At 38.5% G+C, this 15323-nt stretch overlaps 1 protein-coding gene across 2 annotated transcripts; it reads left to right on the top strand.

Moving 5' to 3' along the window:
- On the top strand, window positions 1–14052 carry pdhx (pyruvate dehydrogenase complex component X). 2 transcript variants are annotated; one of them, XM_061283769.1, is made up of 12 exons: window positions 173–307; window positions 467–515; window positions 2968–3051; window positions 4145–4245; window positions 6443–6627; window positions 7453–7551; window positions 8080–8242; window positions 8878–9025; window positions 10334–10392; window positions 10984–11142; window positions 12677–12741; window positions 13280–14052. In XM_061283769.1, the coding sequence occupies exons 1-12, from the start codon at window positions 272–274 to the stop codon at window positions 13533–13535; spliced, it is 1404 nt and encodes a 467-aa protein (XP_061139753.1). In that variant the 5' UTR covers window positions 173–271; the 3' UTR covers window positions 13536–14052. The 2 variants fall into 2 exon arrangements, with proteins under 2 accessions (XP_061139752.1, XP_061139753.1); XM_061283768.1 differs by lacking the exon at window positions 467–515 and having other exon boundaries at window positions 1–307.
- Window positions 14053–15323: the final 1271 nt, after the last annotated feature.

Raw genomic sequence — 15323 nt, 5'->3', positions numbered from 1 at the left:
TTGTCTTCAAAGTAATCAATGTCAAACCAAACGCATACTACAACTTAAAAGTATTTTCGTTTGTATTTTACCATGCTTATAACTATATCATAATACAGCATTATTCAATTTTCTGAAAATAGAAAGATTCTGATCAGGCACAGGCAAGTCTCTCCCAATGAGGGCATCAACATGGCAGCCTCCTTGCGTCTGGGTCGTCAAGGAATCTTACTTGGCCTTAAAGTATCTAATCTTAACAAATTTTTGTGGAGCACGCAGTCAGCACAGGAGCATGCCAGACATTTCTTTCAGTCTCCATGGGTCTTCGGTGAGTGATGTATTGTGCCGTTTTGTGAAAGACGACAGCTTGGCAAGTGGTGACCGGGGCGCAATAAGGTTATCTGTCAATTGTATTAAGTACAGTTCTGTAAACCACTTAATATAAATAATCGATTTACTATCTCACTTCTGTGACAAAAACTGACAGTTCAACAAAGCCACGCAGGACAACGTTATACAGCAAAAATGTCAACAAGGTATACACTTTTTTAATGATAGTACTGTAGAATCATGTCGAATTGCTGAAATTTGCTGACTCCGACGTTTTCTGTTGACAGGTTGTGGCTTGTATTCGTCTTGCTTTAAGACATCCACAATCCAGTCGAGAGTTTTCTTTGTTGCAATGTGTGTGTATATATATATATAAATTTGTATATCAAAGCAGAACATGTCTCCATTGCTAAGGCTGAGCATTTTGAAATTCTCCAGTCACTGGGTCTGTGTCTTTGGAATAAAAGGGAAAACATTTTTATGCAGGAAAAAGCCTGCATGCTTAAGAGAAAAATGATCAAAAGTAGAATCAAAGACAGATTTACTTCTCAGGTTGGTGATGACTTTATAACCGAGTTGGAGCTAGAAATGTAATAATAATGGCTGTGTTTCAAAATGAAGTGAAGATTAAAGTGATGTTTTTTCTCCCTCCATCGAGCCTCACATTTCTAACTTTGCAGTGTATCAGAATGTCCTACAGATGGCAGCAGAATAACACATTAAATGGAATGCTCTGCCTCCCACAATGAAAAATGATTGTCCTAAACAAACTTTAACTCCATGTTTTAAAATATTTAATGGTGCTAATAATAATACAATTAATTCGTTTTATTGAATAGAATATATGTACAAAAAAGAAGGTTTAAAATAAATATTTTCTTATTCACAAAAAATAGTTGGACATCTTAATGCATTTTAATGCACCCATGCCCCGGTTTCATATGCCAGTAACGATTTTGGTCTGTTCAGGAACATTTTTGCATCACAATGTCTGCACATCTTTCAGCTGCATATCCATGTGACATTTTTTTTTTTTTTTTTACTACAACTGAGAGCTCTTTTATCCAATTAAGATCCGGTCACAGCGGTAACCCCTGAAAAACACTGGGATCATTGTGATGTTGAGATGGGTTTCAAAACAAACAATTTTCTAGGCAAGCACAAGAAAGAGTCACTGAAGGATGGATCATTGATGGCAATGCTGGGCAGTGCAGGCTCACTGACGTCACTCAAACCCAATGTGACACTCGCACTGGTTAACGGTTACAAGATTTAGATGCCTCTGTTTTCCCTTTTGTAGACAATGAGATGAATCACATTTGAGGTTTTTCCGCCTATTGTTCGGTTTAGGCTTGCCGTTGCCAGAGCTTTTTATTTTTTGGTTACAAGAAGGACAACAAACAATTATTGTGTAACACATAACTTGGAATGACACTTCTCTACCAGTGGTGCTTCGAACTACAGACTACTGATTATTGGCAAATGTTGATCACTGCCTTTGAGCCATGGCTTGTACTTCGCAGCCTGCAGCCATAGAGACCAGCCTGTAGTGTAGCGTGCTCTCCCCCTTCACGCTGCATGTTACAGACCAAACCAAACCAAACAAACCGTACAAACCAATAATTGAATCGTAATATGTTTGTGCATTTTCTGCTTTGGAAAAATGAATTAATGTCTTGTTTTATGTTATGGTGTTAGAAGTATGGCTATAATGCTTTTTAATCTGATTCATTACTTGATTTGGAAAATAATAAATTATTAGAATAATGGTAGTAAAGAAGAAGTATTCTTCAAGTTTCCAATCTAAAATACATTGTTCCAGCACAATTTTCAATGTATGTTAGCACATAATGTTGTGTTCAATTCGCAATCATATTGTCTTTGGGGCAGTTGAATGTAGAAATTCCGGTGTGTATCAAAATTTCTTTTTAGGATTGTGCCATTCACAAGCACTGAGAGCGCCCAAAAACAGAAGGGGTGTTCCATTACAAATAAGCAATTCTGCTACTGCTCAGTTGGTTGGTCTTTCTGTGACATTGGGCAAACCTTATGCCTGCCACAGTACTGTGAGCTAGTTGAACTACAGTGAGGCACTCTTAAGTGACTACTGACAGTAAGGCCTTGAATTTCTCTTTTGTCAGCTACACTCCAAAGTTGTGTCATGAATGTTACTGCAGTATTGCATTGACTTACTATGTTTTGATGCAGTCTTTACCAATTATCAAACAATCTTGAAGCTTCCCTGTAGCATCTACTCATTTGTGTTTTTCTTTTTTTATACATATATAGTGCACTACTGCTATTCACGGAGGATAGGGACTGGCCCAGTCTGTATAATTGACACCCGTTGTAAAAGCATTGGGATTTTTTTTTCTACACAAAAATGTCTTGGAAAAAACTGGGATTAACAACCACCAGTAAATGCGAACTACCCATATTTAGAAAATTATTGAAAAAAATCTATCCACATGTGCCAAACTGCGCTTATGCAGGGGTCCACTGTATCAGGTTCTAGACAACCTTTTTTTGCATTTGTCTTGGTTCAAAGTTTTAAAGCCTTTTTCAGAGTTTTAAAGTCTATTTTTGCATTAGCTTCAATAACCTGTTCAAATTCTGTCTAAATAATGCTGTGACTGTGATAATCTTTCTGTTTGGTAGGTGTTGCTCCTCTCAATGTACAAATGCCAGCTCTCTCACCAACCATGGAAGAGGGAAACATTGTCAAATGGCTGAAGAAAGAAGGTAAAAAGGAGTTACAAGTGCCAAATAGATGTCTTTGATCACAAACCTCCCTTCTAAGGCAATTATATTACCACAATCCCAAATGTTAATATTGCTTTTCAGTCAGTTGTCAGTCCCACAGGAGGGCCAAAACCCCAAACTGTGGTAATATTTATATTTGCAACCACTGGTCAGCAGCAGCATGGGACTAATCATCATTCTCTATGACAACACATCACTCTGTGTGAATCATGAGCTCATGCGTTGTTGCAATTATCAGCCTTGGTGATTAATTGGCTTATGGAAACCCACAAGTCACTATTCGTACATATGCATGTCATAGAGAAGAGAAATTGTGATTGACAACACTTCTGGCCCTTCGTGTATTAAGTATTGGTAACGACAGAGAAAGCCGGGGATTTTCAACAAGTGTCTTATATAAATAAATTCATGTATAAATCTCAGCGACAACCATAATAAACGTAATGTGCAATGAACACTAGCAACACACAAGTAATAATAAATAAAATGGGACCACTTACAGGGGTAAAGTTGGCAATGCGATGAGTTACACTTCGGAGAAGACATGACCCGGAAAAAAATTACTGAAAAGGGTGACGCAACAAGACGTCATCAACAATAGCCCAGTGGCCTCTAGTGGCCAGAGGAAACCTCGAAAGCAGCTCAATTTCCTTTGAGAGCCAAATCCACTGCCTTTAACTTAAAAGTGACATTATGTGCATTTCTTTTGTCCCCCATAATGAGGGTTTGTGTATAAAAGCTTCCTTTCTCCAGTAATGTCCGTCTTGATCTCGTTCTGTCTCTTGTTTGTGTCAATTGTGTGGCGGTCACATATCCCTCCTCCCAGCAAAGCGGTGCCACACATCAGCGGTCCACAAACGTTTTACTAACGAGCGTATGTGTATTAAACATCACAAAAATCCATAGATATGCCGCACTGAACTACAAAGCTCGTGCAAAAAGTAGTGGCTTATAGTCCGGAAAATACGGTAGTCACATTTTACACGTGGCTCCTATCTTTTTTTTCCTCTACCATAGCTTGTCAGTGCTAATGGAATCCAGTGTGCAACATGTGCATGTTTTATCATTGCAGGTGAGGCGGTGGCAGCAGGCGATGCCCTTTGTGAAATTGAGACTGATAAAGCTGTCGTTACTATGGAATCTAATGAGGACGGTGTCTTGGCAAAGATCCTGGTGAGAAATAAATGCCACAATCAAACATACCATCTTGTTTACCACAAAGCTGTAGATATTTTCTCTTTGCTGGGACAAGATAATTTGTTGTTTATAATCCTGTCCAAAAAGTGTGTTCTTTTGGTTCATTTTCATTAAGATTTCCGTGCACAGTGACAGTACATACGTAAAACTATTTTCTTTTGTGGCAGACCTTTCTACTCAACCCATCCATTCCTCGTTGTCTTGTGTTTGAATTTTAATAGCTTTCCAAAGATGGAGCAATTAGTAGTCTTATTGACCTTCGTGTGCTATTATTCAAATATAATTTGACCACCTTGTTTCTCTATTTTAATCTTAGCGTGTATGTTACAGGTTGGATGATTGCATATCACACACTGAAGACAGATCTTTTTTCCCAAGTGACAGAACGTGCCTGAGCTGATGAGAATATAAATGTTTGCGGCCTATGTCATTACGACGCTGTAAACTGCTACTGTGTGTTGATTAAAAAAGGTTCACAACAGGCTAATTGAAACCATTGGTTTCATGCTATTCTTTCCCCTTTCTACATTCCCTTCCACCCATCTTTCTTTGCTATAGTGGGGATGGTAGTTTCCATAGCAACCACTGAAGAATTGGGGGTAGGGTCTAGAGAGCTGAGGCAGCAGAGAAAGGTGGTCTGTATAAACCCCTTTAGCTAAAAATGTGATGTGAATAGTTGAGAAGAAAGCCATCAACTCGAAGCACTCATTCGTTCATTAATTAATTTATTCATTAATTTAGCTTTAATTAGCTCTATTTTTTTGCTGAACCATACAATGTGTTAACTATATTTCTGTTGCTGTGGTTTTGTGAAATTGTTGGGGTTTGTTTTTTCTTTGCTTGTTTTGTGTTTTTCCTTATATTAACAACCATACCATAGTTACCTACATTTGACCAAATGCTAATGAAAATTATCATGGGCATGCTCCAAAAATGGTTATGGGTAACCAATATCTGACTGTGGCTCTTGGGATCCTGGGTTGGGCTAGGTGGATCATTTGTGCTGTGGCAACATATTACTAAATCTTATCATACGGTTACTGCATTGCTCTGCCATGACCCAAGGTTTTTAATCTTGAATCTGTTGTGGGTACAATACATCACAGGGGTTTGTAATGACATCAAAATACAAAGCTTCACTTGAACTTTACAGTGTGTCACTGCTATGAGCATACTTATCAACTGTTCATGAGATCAGCTTGACTGATGAGGTCCTTTGTCAAGTTGGCAGCCTTGCTGCATGATCAAGCACTTCCTGATTAGTTTGTGTGCATTTCTCTTCAAGACAAAATTGTTTTATTGACTTCAGATTTCATTCTGGTTCTACCACCATTAGTTACCTCCTCAATTAAGAATAGTGAGCCCGTTCCTGATGCAGCCATGCAAGTCCAAGCCATGACATTCCCTCCACCATGCTTCACAGATGAGCTTGTCTGTTTTGGATCCTTCCTTTCTGCATACTTTTGCCTTTCCAGCAATATGGTCGAGGTTAATCTTGGTCCCATCAGTCCATCAAACTTTACTTTTGTGGCTCATCTCTGAATTGCAAGTAGCAAAGTAACGATCCGCCTAAAGTTTGTCATTTTTTATTGTTTTATGAAGCGAATGCTTCAGGAGTGTGTTGTGTCTGCATTGACTGCTATCTTTTTCATTCACTGTCCGCTGTAATTACTTAGTCAGCAGAGGGTGTTTATCTTAGCAAACAACAAATAGACATTTTCAGCATGCATGACTAATTTATCACCACTCTTAAGTCTTTAGAAAGCAGACCTTACTCTGACTCATTTGTTCCACACGCTTTGCACATTTACTTCATGCTGTAATGACTCACTCCAAGAGACAGCTCACGAAATGGATACCTTTTGAAAACTGATCAAGTGTAGCCAGAGCATGGCCTTTCATTTACAGACTGAACCAGTAATGATTGATTGGCAATGTTCAGTGGACTGTGGCGAAAGTAGTAAAAGGCACACAGTGTATCCAGATTAGCTCTTAACAGGAATCTTGAATCAGTGGTGACAGCAATCATAAAAAGTAGCTCATTACACTACACAACAACCTCGTAATAGTATTCCATCTCAGCATGGTTTAATTACATTGTGCCACAACACAGCACATCATTTTGTTTCTGTGCTACCACTCAATTGAAATAGACATTTCTCCCGCATTTCAGATTGAGGAAGGAAGTCGCAATGTGCGCCTGGGAACTCCTATTGCTCTTATGGTGGAGGAGGGACAGGACTGGATGCAGGTTGAGATTCCCCCACCATCTGCACCTCCACCTGCTGTACATGAAGCTGTGTCCACCGTTGCTTCCTCTTTGCCATCTTCTCCACCAAAAGCAGTCCCAGCAGGACCGTAAGTGTGTTGTCATAATACAAAATTTTGACTTTGATACGATACAAAACGTAAAAAATTATGGATTAAAAACAACCCAATATGGGTTAAAATTTTGACCGTTTTTGCACTACCCATTTATTTTCTACATAACAATCAAAAACACCCAAAGTTGGGTCAAATTAACTCCCTGGGTTGGACCAATTTTCATCCCAGCTGCTTTAAGCATGTACTTTCATAAAGTAAGTACCCCAATGCAGATAATGAAATGGCATTTCGGCAATAAATAAAACCTCTAGATTATGTGTTTTAGCCAACACTTTCCAACCTAATTTTTATTGTTTTCCAGTAAATGCAAATACTACAGTATAATCTTTTTGAGAGGTAATGTGTCTTGTGGTTTTATCACGTCACCGAAATAAGTATCTGCCTTATTAGTTATTTTAGCTGCCAATTACCTTTTCCCCGTCATAATACAGTATACATTTTCTACAGATATACTTAGACATCCTGAATTTCAAAAATCCCATCCACCCTTGTTTATACAGTAGAGACAGTAGGGAAGGTGCAGGACCTGCCACAGGGCAAACTGCATGTTTGTTTTGCAAACATTTTGCAATGGGCCAGTTGACATTGAGATTTAAAAAGTCTGCATAAACTTGCTTTAAAGTGAATTGTATACAAACAAAACTTAGATGCTTTACATTTAGATTTGCATGTGTGCAATTAGCTTATCTGGTAGCAATTGTCCATAAGAGAATTAAAGGTCAAATTTGACATGATGGAAGGTCATGGAAAAAAAAAAAAAAACTTTGATTCTTATCTTCTTGGTTCATTTTCCTTCAGGTTACGACTAAGCCCAGCAGCAAGACACATCCTGGACACTCATGGTATTGATCCAAAACTGGTCACACCAACTGGACCAAGAGGATTAATCACTAAGGAGTAAGTATGAGTAAAAAAAAATGTCTTTACTTTGTCAATAAATTGTCTTTATTCACACCATTCCAAACAAGTACATGAGTGAAGGGAGGAACACTCATCTTGGACTAAAACAGTCTAGTGAAGTCAATGGGTCGCAGGCTGAATGCAGTTGTAGTTTTTTAATACATCTAAATGAAACCCAAATGTCTTGAGTGTTCAGCGGGATTAAAGGAATTGACCTAGCTGTTCCAATACTTTCAGTGCAGACTATAACTGAATGAAATACGATGACGTCCACCACGTCTACCTGAAACGCATAATCTGTCATTGCATGTATTCCCTAATAAACTGTAATTACATTAATAAAGGAGTGTTTACAAACAATGCTGCATTTCTGAACTGGTGGCAGTGGTGCCTTGCTAAAGGGTCCATCAGGTTGGCAGGATGTAGGCTGGCATTTCTCAAACAGCGAATTGTGTGCAGTGGAGCTTGAATGGTGAATCTGCAGTTTCCATGCCTAATCTTTTTGGTCTATTTTGGCTCCAACAGAGATGCATTAAATATTTTGAAGACGTCTCCCGAGCCAAAAACAACACCCGTGACTGCTCCACCTTCTCTGAGTTCTGCCAAAATCACATCAGCTATTCCACCACCATCAGGCAGCAGACCCAACATACCTCCTCTTTCTGTACCAGGAAAGCCAGGCGCACCGGTGGGTTTTAAATTACAACATGTGTTTAAGACATACATCTCCCACTGAAGGTCAACAGTACATCTATGTTGATCATAGAAGGTCACGCTTCTTTCTGGTTGTACGTATGTGGGTCATTCAGTTTATGGATTGATGAAGTTTGGGATACAGATGCTGGTTTATGCACAAATTGCATTTCAGAAAGCTGTTTGAATCAAGAAGTGTTTCTCAGCAAGTCGTTAGTTTCTGTTCAACAAAAATGGAAATGTAATGAACAGTTAGTGCACACATGAACATCTGTTACCAAAATGAGTGACACTGTGAGGATATGCGTATGATTTGGTTTCAAAACCCATTTAGCTATTTCATTTCAACATGTAACTCTCTTTACACAGATCTTTCTGTGAAATGTAATGGGCCTGCAAGTATCCAAAGTCAATGACTGTTCAGACCTAGCATCAATTTACTGTAACAGAGTTGTCAATTACTTTGCTAACCTGGTCCATTTTCTGATTGATGACAGTTGGATTATGCCAACATTAGACTGCTCAGCGTTCTGGTTCTTGTCGCCTGATTTCCTTGTTGACGCGCTCTCAAAGTGCTATTTTCCCCACAATAATTGACTGCATCTTGACGTCTACAATCTGATTCCTCAGGGCACTTTCACAGAGGTTCCAGCCTCAAATGTCCGCCGTGTGATTGCTCAAAGGCTAACACAGTCCAAAACCACCATCCCCCATTCTTACGCCTCTGTTGACTGTGACATGGCTGCAGTAATGAAGCTTCGTAAAGACTTAGCCAAAGGTAAAAAAAAAAAAAATTTAAAATGTGTACTTGTCATTACACTTATCGCCTCTACGTATTATCCTGGTTTAGCTTTAGTTGACAATGTTATTATAATGATCAATTGTTGTCCTTGAAAATGAGAATTTCAAAGGTTTCATGTGACCACTCATTTGACAAAGAAGCAGTCTGTAGCACTAGCTCGAAAAAATTGACACCTTAACTCTCGTTCCACACACCACATACATGTATTCTGCCAAAGACAAAAATGAAAGGTGCTTGTCAGACTGATTGAAATTGATTTGGCTGTTTTGGAAACCGTTTTTTAAATATAACATGAAAAAGAGCTATTAATCAACATCAACATAAAACCCGATGATTTTTTTTTTTTTTTTTTAATAAAAGCAAAGAAACCCAAGGGCCAAAGAATGTTAAATAATCACATGTTCTGACATACATCTCCCAAAGACAAGTGCCACTAGTAGCGGTAGAGACAAGCACAATTTTATCAGGATTATTAGATTAGATTGATTGTTTTTATATGTAATAAAAAGGGTTTCGATATTTTGGCGCGCAGTACACAGTACTGCATATTAATATGTAGTATATACATACTCAAGAAAACATTGGGAGTGCCAGAAACTTCATAAAAATATATGAATAAGGTTAAACAACATTTTTTTTCTGAACGGCTGGCGAATGAATGAAGTCCTTTCTTTCCAAGCATGTGACGATTTTCAAACAGAAAACATTTGTCTGTTACAGTCGCAATATCCTCTTAAAATAAAATCTCTAGTGATTTACACATTTGGGCAGTTGTCAGTTTCCTTTTACATAACCTGCTCTTGAAAAAAGAATCTATCTTTGGTTCTCTATCAATGGGCAGATGGAATGGCCATTCTGGACCCGTAACAAGTGTTCTGTGTTTACTGAGGGATTCTCTCTCCGGTTGTTATCGCGGACTGTCTTTGTTCAGGATCGTGCAATTTCACGGTTAGTTCAGTAATCATGCTGCACACAGCATTCATAATCGGTGACTGTACTCATGGACTCCAGTGGCTGCAAATGCAGGGCAAATCCTTGCCTACCAGAGTCGCACATGGGCAGCAGTTTAGATTGAGGAGGATCTTAGTTTAATGCAAGAGTTGTGTTGTATTTGTGTTTACTCTGCGTGTTTTTGACAATCGCGCCTTTTGTCAGTTTCTTGAACACATCTGCCAAGCAGAATCGTACCCATGAAGCTTACTTGGGCAGCCCCTCACCAGCTGTCAGGCTATTATTGTGTCACATTGAAATGACTCAGAGTCTGTTGTTTCTTTGTTTTTACAGATCAGATCAAAGTTTCTGTTAATGATTTCATCATTAAGGCAGCTGCTGTTACACTTAAAGTAAGTATTGCTCATTGGATTGACTTCTTAACACTGTTCATCTCCCAACCTTGTCTTTTGTAGGGTGTTGAGCCTGCTTACACATGTATAGTGTGGCTCAAACAAACACTATATTTGGTGACGATTAGCTGCCCCATACGAATTGTTTGAAGCCGATGCTGATATTTATTTGAAAGAACAAAAACCATTACCAACTAATCGGCCGATTAATTCTAAGAATAAAGACATGCACGGTAGGACGATTGAGCACTCCAAATTGCCCGTCGGTGCAGTACGAATGGTTGTTCGTCTAGTATGTGTGCTCTCCAATTGGCTGGCAACCAGTTCAGGGCCCCCCGGCTACTGCCCGAAAGTCAGCTGGTTTAGGCTCCAGCGCGCCAGTCACCCTCGTGAGGATGAGCAGTTCAGAAGATGGATGGATCAAATTAACTTATTTTTTGTCACTTCCAACAATTATATGAATTAGCCTGAGTATGTGTGGGTCAACTGTACTCTGTAGGTCTTTCCATGTTCAATTGCAGCCAAATTTGGATGAAGTGACACATTTAATTGCCATTGTTGTGACACTGCCCCGTTCCTTTGTGACGATAGGAGCTACCAGATGTGAACGTGACATGGTCAGATAACGGACCACGGCCTCTTGACTCTATTCACATTTCAATTGCTGTTGCCACTGACAAAGGCCTCATTACCCCTATCATCAGAGATGCTGCAAACAAAGGAGTTCAGGAGATTTCCACTAATGCAAAGGTAAATTTCTGAATCTCAATCACTGCTCTGTTACCGACCATCATTGTAGCGTTATTGTGTGGCGGACTTTCGGACAAGGCCTCTCACCAGCAGGCCTGCATTAAGGGACAGGTCTATGTTTGTTTTTTTGTCTTTGTCGCTTTGTTGTCTCACTTGTTGGCAGTCAGTAAGAGCGTAAAGATATGTTTTTTACATCTGCCACAATATTCAAGATTCAAGAGATTCAATATGCATAATTATTTGTGATTTCATAGGATTGCCATGTGAAAATGCCATTCCAACTGTCCATTTTTATTTGTTTAGAATGCTTGGTTGATTTTTTTTTTTGCCTCTCTAGTCTTCTTTGCACGCAGCTGGAAACCAAATAAATAATAGAAAAGTATTTTATCTTAGTCATAAGCAACCACCTCGTCCGAAATGTATGAAGACAAACAATACTCAGCTGTTAAACATCCATGCATCCATATTAATTCTGTGTAACCATTTCAATACCATGGAGTGGTTGAGCCTACCCCAGTCGGCTTTGAGCCAAAGACAGACTACCCCTTGAACTGGCCACCAGTTGTAGAGCACATAAAGACAACCATTCACACTCACAATCAGACCTACAGACAATTTGGAGCAGTCAATTGGCCTGCCGTGCTGGTTATTAGAATGTAGGAGGAAACCACAGAAATAAGAACATTGATCCGTTAACATTTTAAATTTTGAATACGGTAATTTCTTGACTATGAGTCGCTACCTTTCTTCCATGTTTTAAACTCTGTAAATGTACCAATGTTATTTAATGGATTTTTGCAAAAGGGCTTTATGTCACCTATAGGTTAACAGATTTCAAATGTGACCAATGAAATTACCAAACAACATCACAGTTGACCAATAAAACTGTCCGGGTCCATGCTCATACTGAATATAGTTTCAGTGCCGGCTATAATATTTGTCCATACCAATGTGAAGTCTTGAAATCTTCTCCAAAAAGAAAACAAAGAACATTTTTTGCACATATTCTTGGTTAGAGATAATCACATTCTTTCGTGTATTGTGCTTTCTCCAAGGTTAGTCCACTCCATTCTGTCACGCTTTGGTATAAAACCCTGGCCACAATAATGTTTGTTTTGTTTGCCAGATGCCTCATCTTCCTCTCTGGCTCATGTCAGTTCCATTTCCTTATTTTAGCATGACACAAGCTGATGGTTTTCATTTGTCTCTAAGCCTGCTATTTGACAGATTGTTCTTGTTGTTTTTGAACACCACAATCGTGTTTCCGTTTTAAAACATGTTTTGTATTATGGTTCATTAGGTAGTCATTCAATAACATTTAGTTATTCTGAAGCAATATTCTATCTTTAGTTATTCAGTCTTCACCCATATTGTTTATATGATTTTGATTACGTTTTTACATGTTTATTTCATTTATTGTTTTAATTAGGTGACTGCTGTGTAATTTGTGACACACCCCCAATACCACTGTCTGATAAATTGATTTCTCGTGTAAAATTCAATGGTCTAAAAACGGCTAATGTATGCTTCGTAGGCACTGGCCCAGAAGGCTCGAGACGGAAAATTGTTACCTGAAGAGTACCAGGGAGGCTCATTCAGGTAAAACAAAGACATACGTGTTCTAATGTTGTTCTTCTACTTGTCACCATATGTGAAACTCTCGAGTTTGAACCAAATATTGCATTGAAAGACATGGGCCATCATCTCATCATTTGCAGAAAATTTGGAGAGGACTGCCCCGCATGGTGTCCGAATTCATGGTGTCATTTGCACGTAAAAGGGGTTTGTTTCTATGTCAGCCGGGAGCAATGAATACCTATGGAGATGCATCCTGAGATTTGCATGCATCCTCGGGCCATTACTCTCATTAAGGCCTGTGGAGTTGTGAACCTCATAGCGCTTTTGGGGAAGCCAATTCGTGACGAAAACAAGTCAATAAAAAAATTAGTGTTCTAAACATGTATTAAAACTCAATTGATATTATATTATTTTAAGCTTTGTTGTTTCCCAGTGTTTTTTTTAATTTAGTTTGTACACGTTTTGTTGTTGTTGTTGAATTATACCCCGGTTCTGCTTTTTTTTTTTCTCGTGTGTATTAACTGTGTTTCGTATTTTTCTCTATCCACATTTTCCTCAGTATTTCCAACCTGGGGATGTTTGGCATTACTGGCTTCAGCGCTGTGATCAACCCTCCACAAGCTTGCATTCTGGCCATCGGAACCTCCAGGGCTGAATTAAGATTGTGTGAGGAAAACCATACCGTGCGTACCCAACAACTGATGAGTGTCACGTTGTCAAGTGACGGTCGGCTTGTGGATGACGAACTTGCGTCCCGATTTCTTGAAAGATTCCGTGCCAACCTAGAGGAACCGCAGCGCATGGCTTTAGCCTGATGAAATATGCAGAAGGATAATTAAAGATAAAACATAGACACACTGGCGTCACAAAGTCTGCCCTCTGCCTCATTAATCTGTACCAAGTCTTAGTATAATAGGTGCAAGGTCTCCTTTGTTGTCATTGGCGGTCACCGGGCTTTGCGATGAAAGAATCAAATTGAGCTTCTGTTGTTGATTGAGGGATATTTCAAACTGTTAATTTGCATACACACACACCCACACACACATATATGTCAGTTCTAATTGTCTGTACACTGTCACAATCTGTAAATGTACCATAACTGTAAACATTTTATTTTGGTTTAAACTATGTTTGTAATATTTATTTCATCTAGTACTTGCGACATTTCCTGTAATGTTCCGATTTTGATAATTTATTGTTAAGAAAACAAATAAAAAACATTATAATTTATCAGGTTAACTAATTCCAAAGTCCCTCATGCCAACACATAGAAATCAGTTTTAAGTGAGATCCTATAACGTGCAAATAAAAACTCTGTTGCTTAACTGTTAATGTATTTTGGGTACTCCTGTCTTTTCAGTCCACCATGTCAGTTTAGTACACACTAACAACAAAATCACTGATGTGTGTGTTTTAATTAGAATACAAAGAGAATGGGTCAAGGAGAATAATTTCATATAAGCCAATTAGGATAATTTTCCATGCAAGCATACTGGTCACCCAACACCAGCAGATGTTTATAGTTGCCCCAAGTGCACCAAACAGCTGTTAGGTACAGATCTGCATCCGGGTTACGCTTATTTGATTACATATCAAATTAGGCAACGCTGTAATATCAGATTGAGTCTTATTCTGGTTGCCAGTTTGATAAGAAAAAAGATTGAATGATATTTCAATCACTGCTCTTGATAAAATCAGACTTTGATGGCTACCATTGTGCCCTGGATGCCCAAGACTTGTGTTTATTGTGGTCGTCAGAATACACAAATAGAAAACAAGGTAAGCACTAGGAATTGAGTCACAAACACGGAATAGCATAATTAGTGATACACGATTTGATTAAATCTGACCAAATTAGTTTTCATCAAATGCAGCAAAGGTATTGTCTGTTCCCAAGGCAACAAATTACCTGCCTCAAGCCAACAATGAACGGCATTTCTCTTCTGTATTTTTCATCAGTTTCTCTTCCTTCTTTAGAATGAGTTACATATTCCTTGGTGAGCGAACTATATTGAACTCTATAATCCAGCACTATCGTGCTCCACATGTGGCCAGCTCCTAGAGAAAGATGACAATTGACATGATTCTAGTGATCAAGTCAAATGTGGGCAATGGCAAAAAATACATTTCTGTAAAAAGTGAAGAACTTACACTTAGATGAAGTTCTTAATGTATATTACCATTTTTGTTGCGTATCACATTGCATTATAGTGAGAGATGTTGCAAATGTATTTGACTAACTTAAGTGCAAGATAGACAATGCACTTCTAGACAGCTGCAAGTATTTTTTTTTTATTTGTACATTATGACACGACACTAAATTAATTTAGAAAATCATCAAGATACATGAAGCCATAGCCTGTAGCTATTACCAGCAACTAATAACAGTCTCATGTCCTACACAATGAATAATGAGACATTTGTATTGAGACAAGGTCTCTTTGTGTGTAAACTTTGCACATTTTTCTTTTTTAAAATGAATATCACTGAATTTGAGAATTCTGTCTTTTTGTGTTGCAGTAGATCAGGATTAAAACATATCAAAGAGAAATGCCACCAGATTTGTTCTGGATGATATTTTTTGATGAAGGTTACACAGCTCT

The sequence above is a fragment of the Syngnathus typhle genome, linkage group LG7, assembly GCF_033458585.1.
Source record: "Syngnathus typhle isolate RoL2023-S1 ecotype Sweden linkage group LG7, RoL_Styp_1.0, whole genome shotgun sequence".
NCBI lineage: Eukaryota > Metazoa > Chordata > Actinopteri > Syngnathiformes > Syngnathidae > Syngnathus > Syngnathus typhle.
Note: the sequence above shows the minus strand (reverse complement) of the source record. Positions and strands in the feature narration are given on the sequence as shown.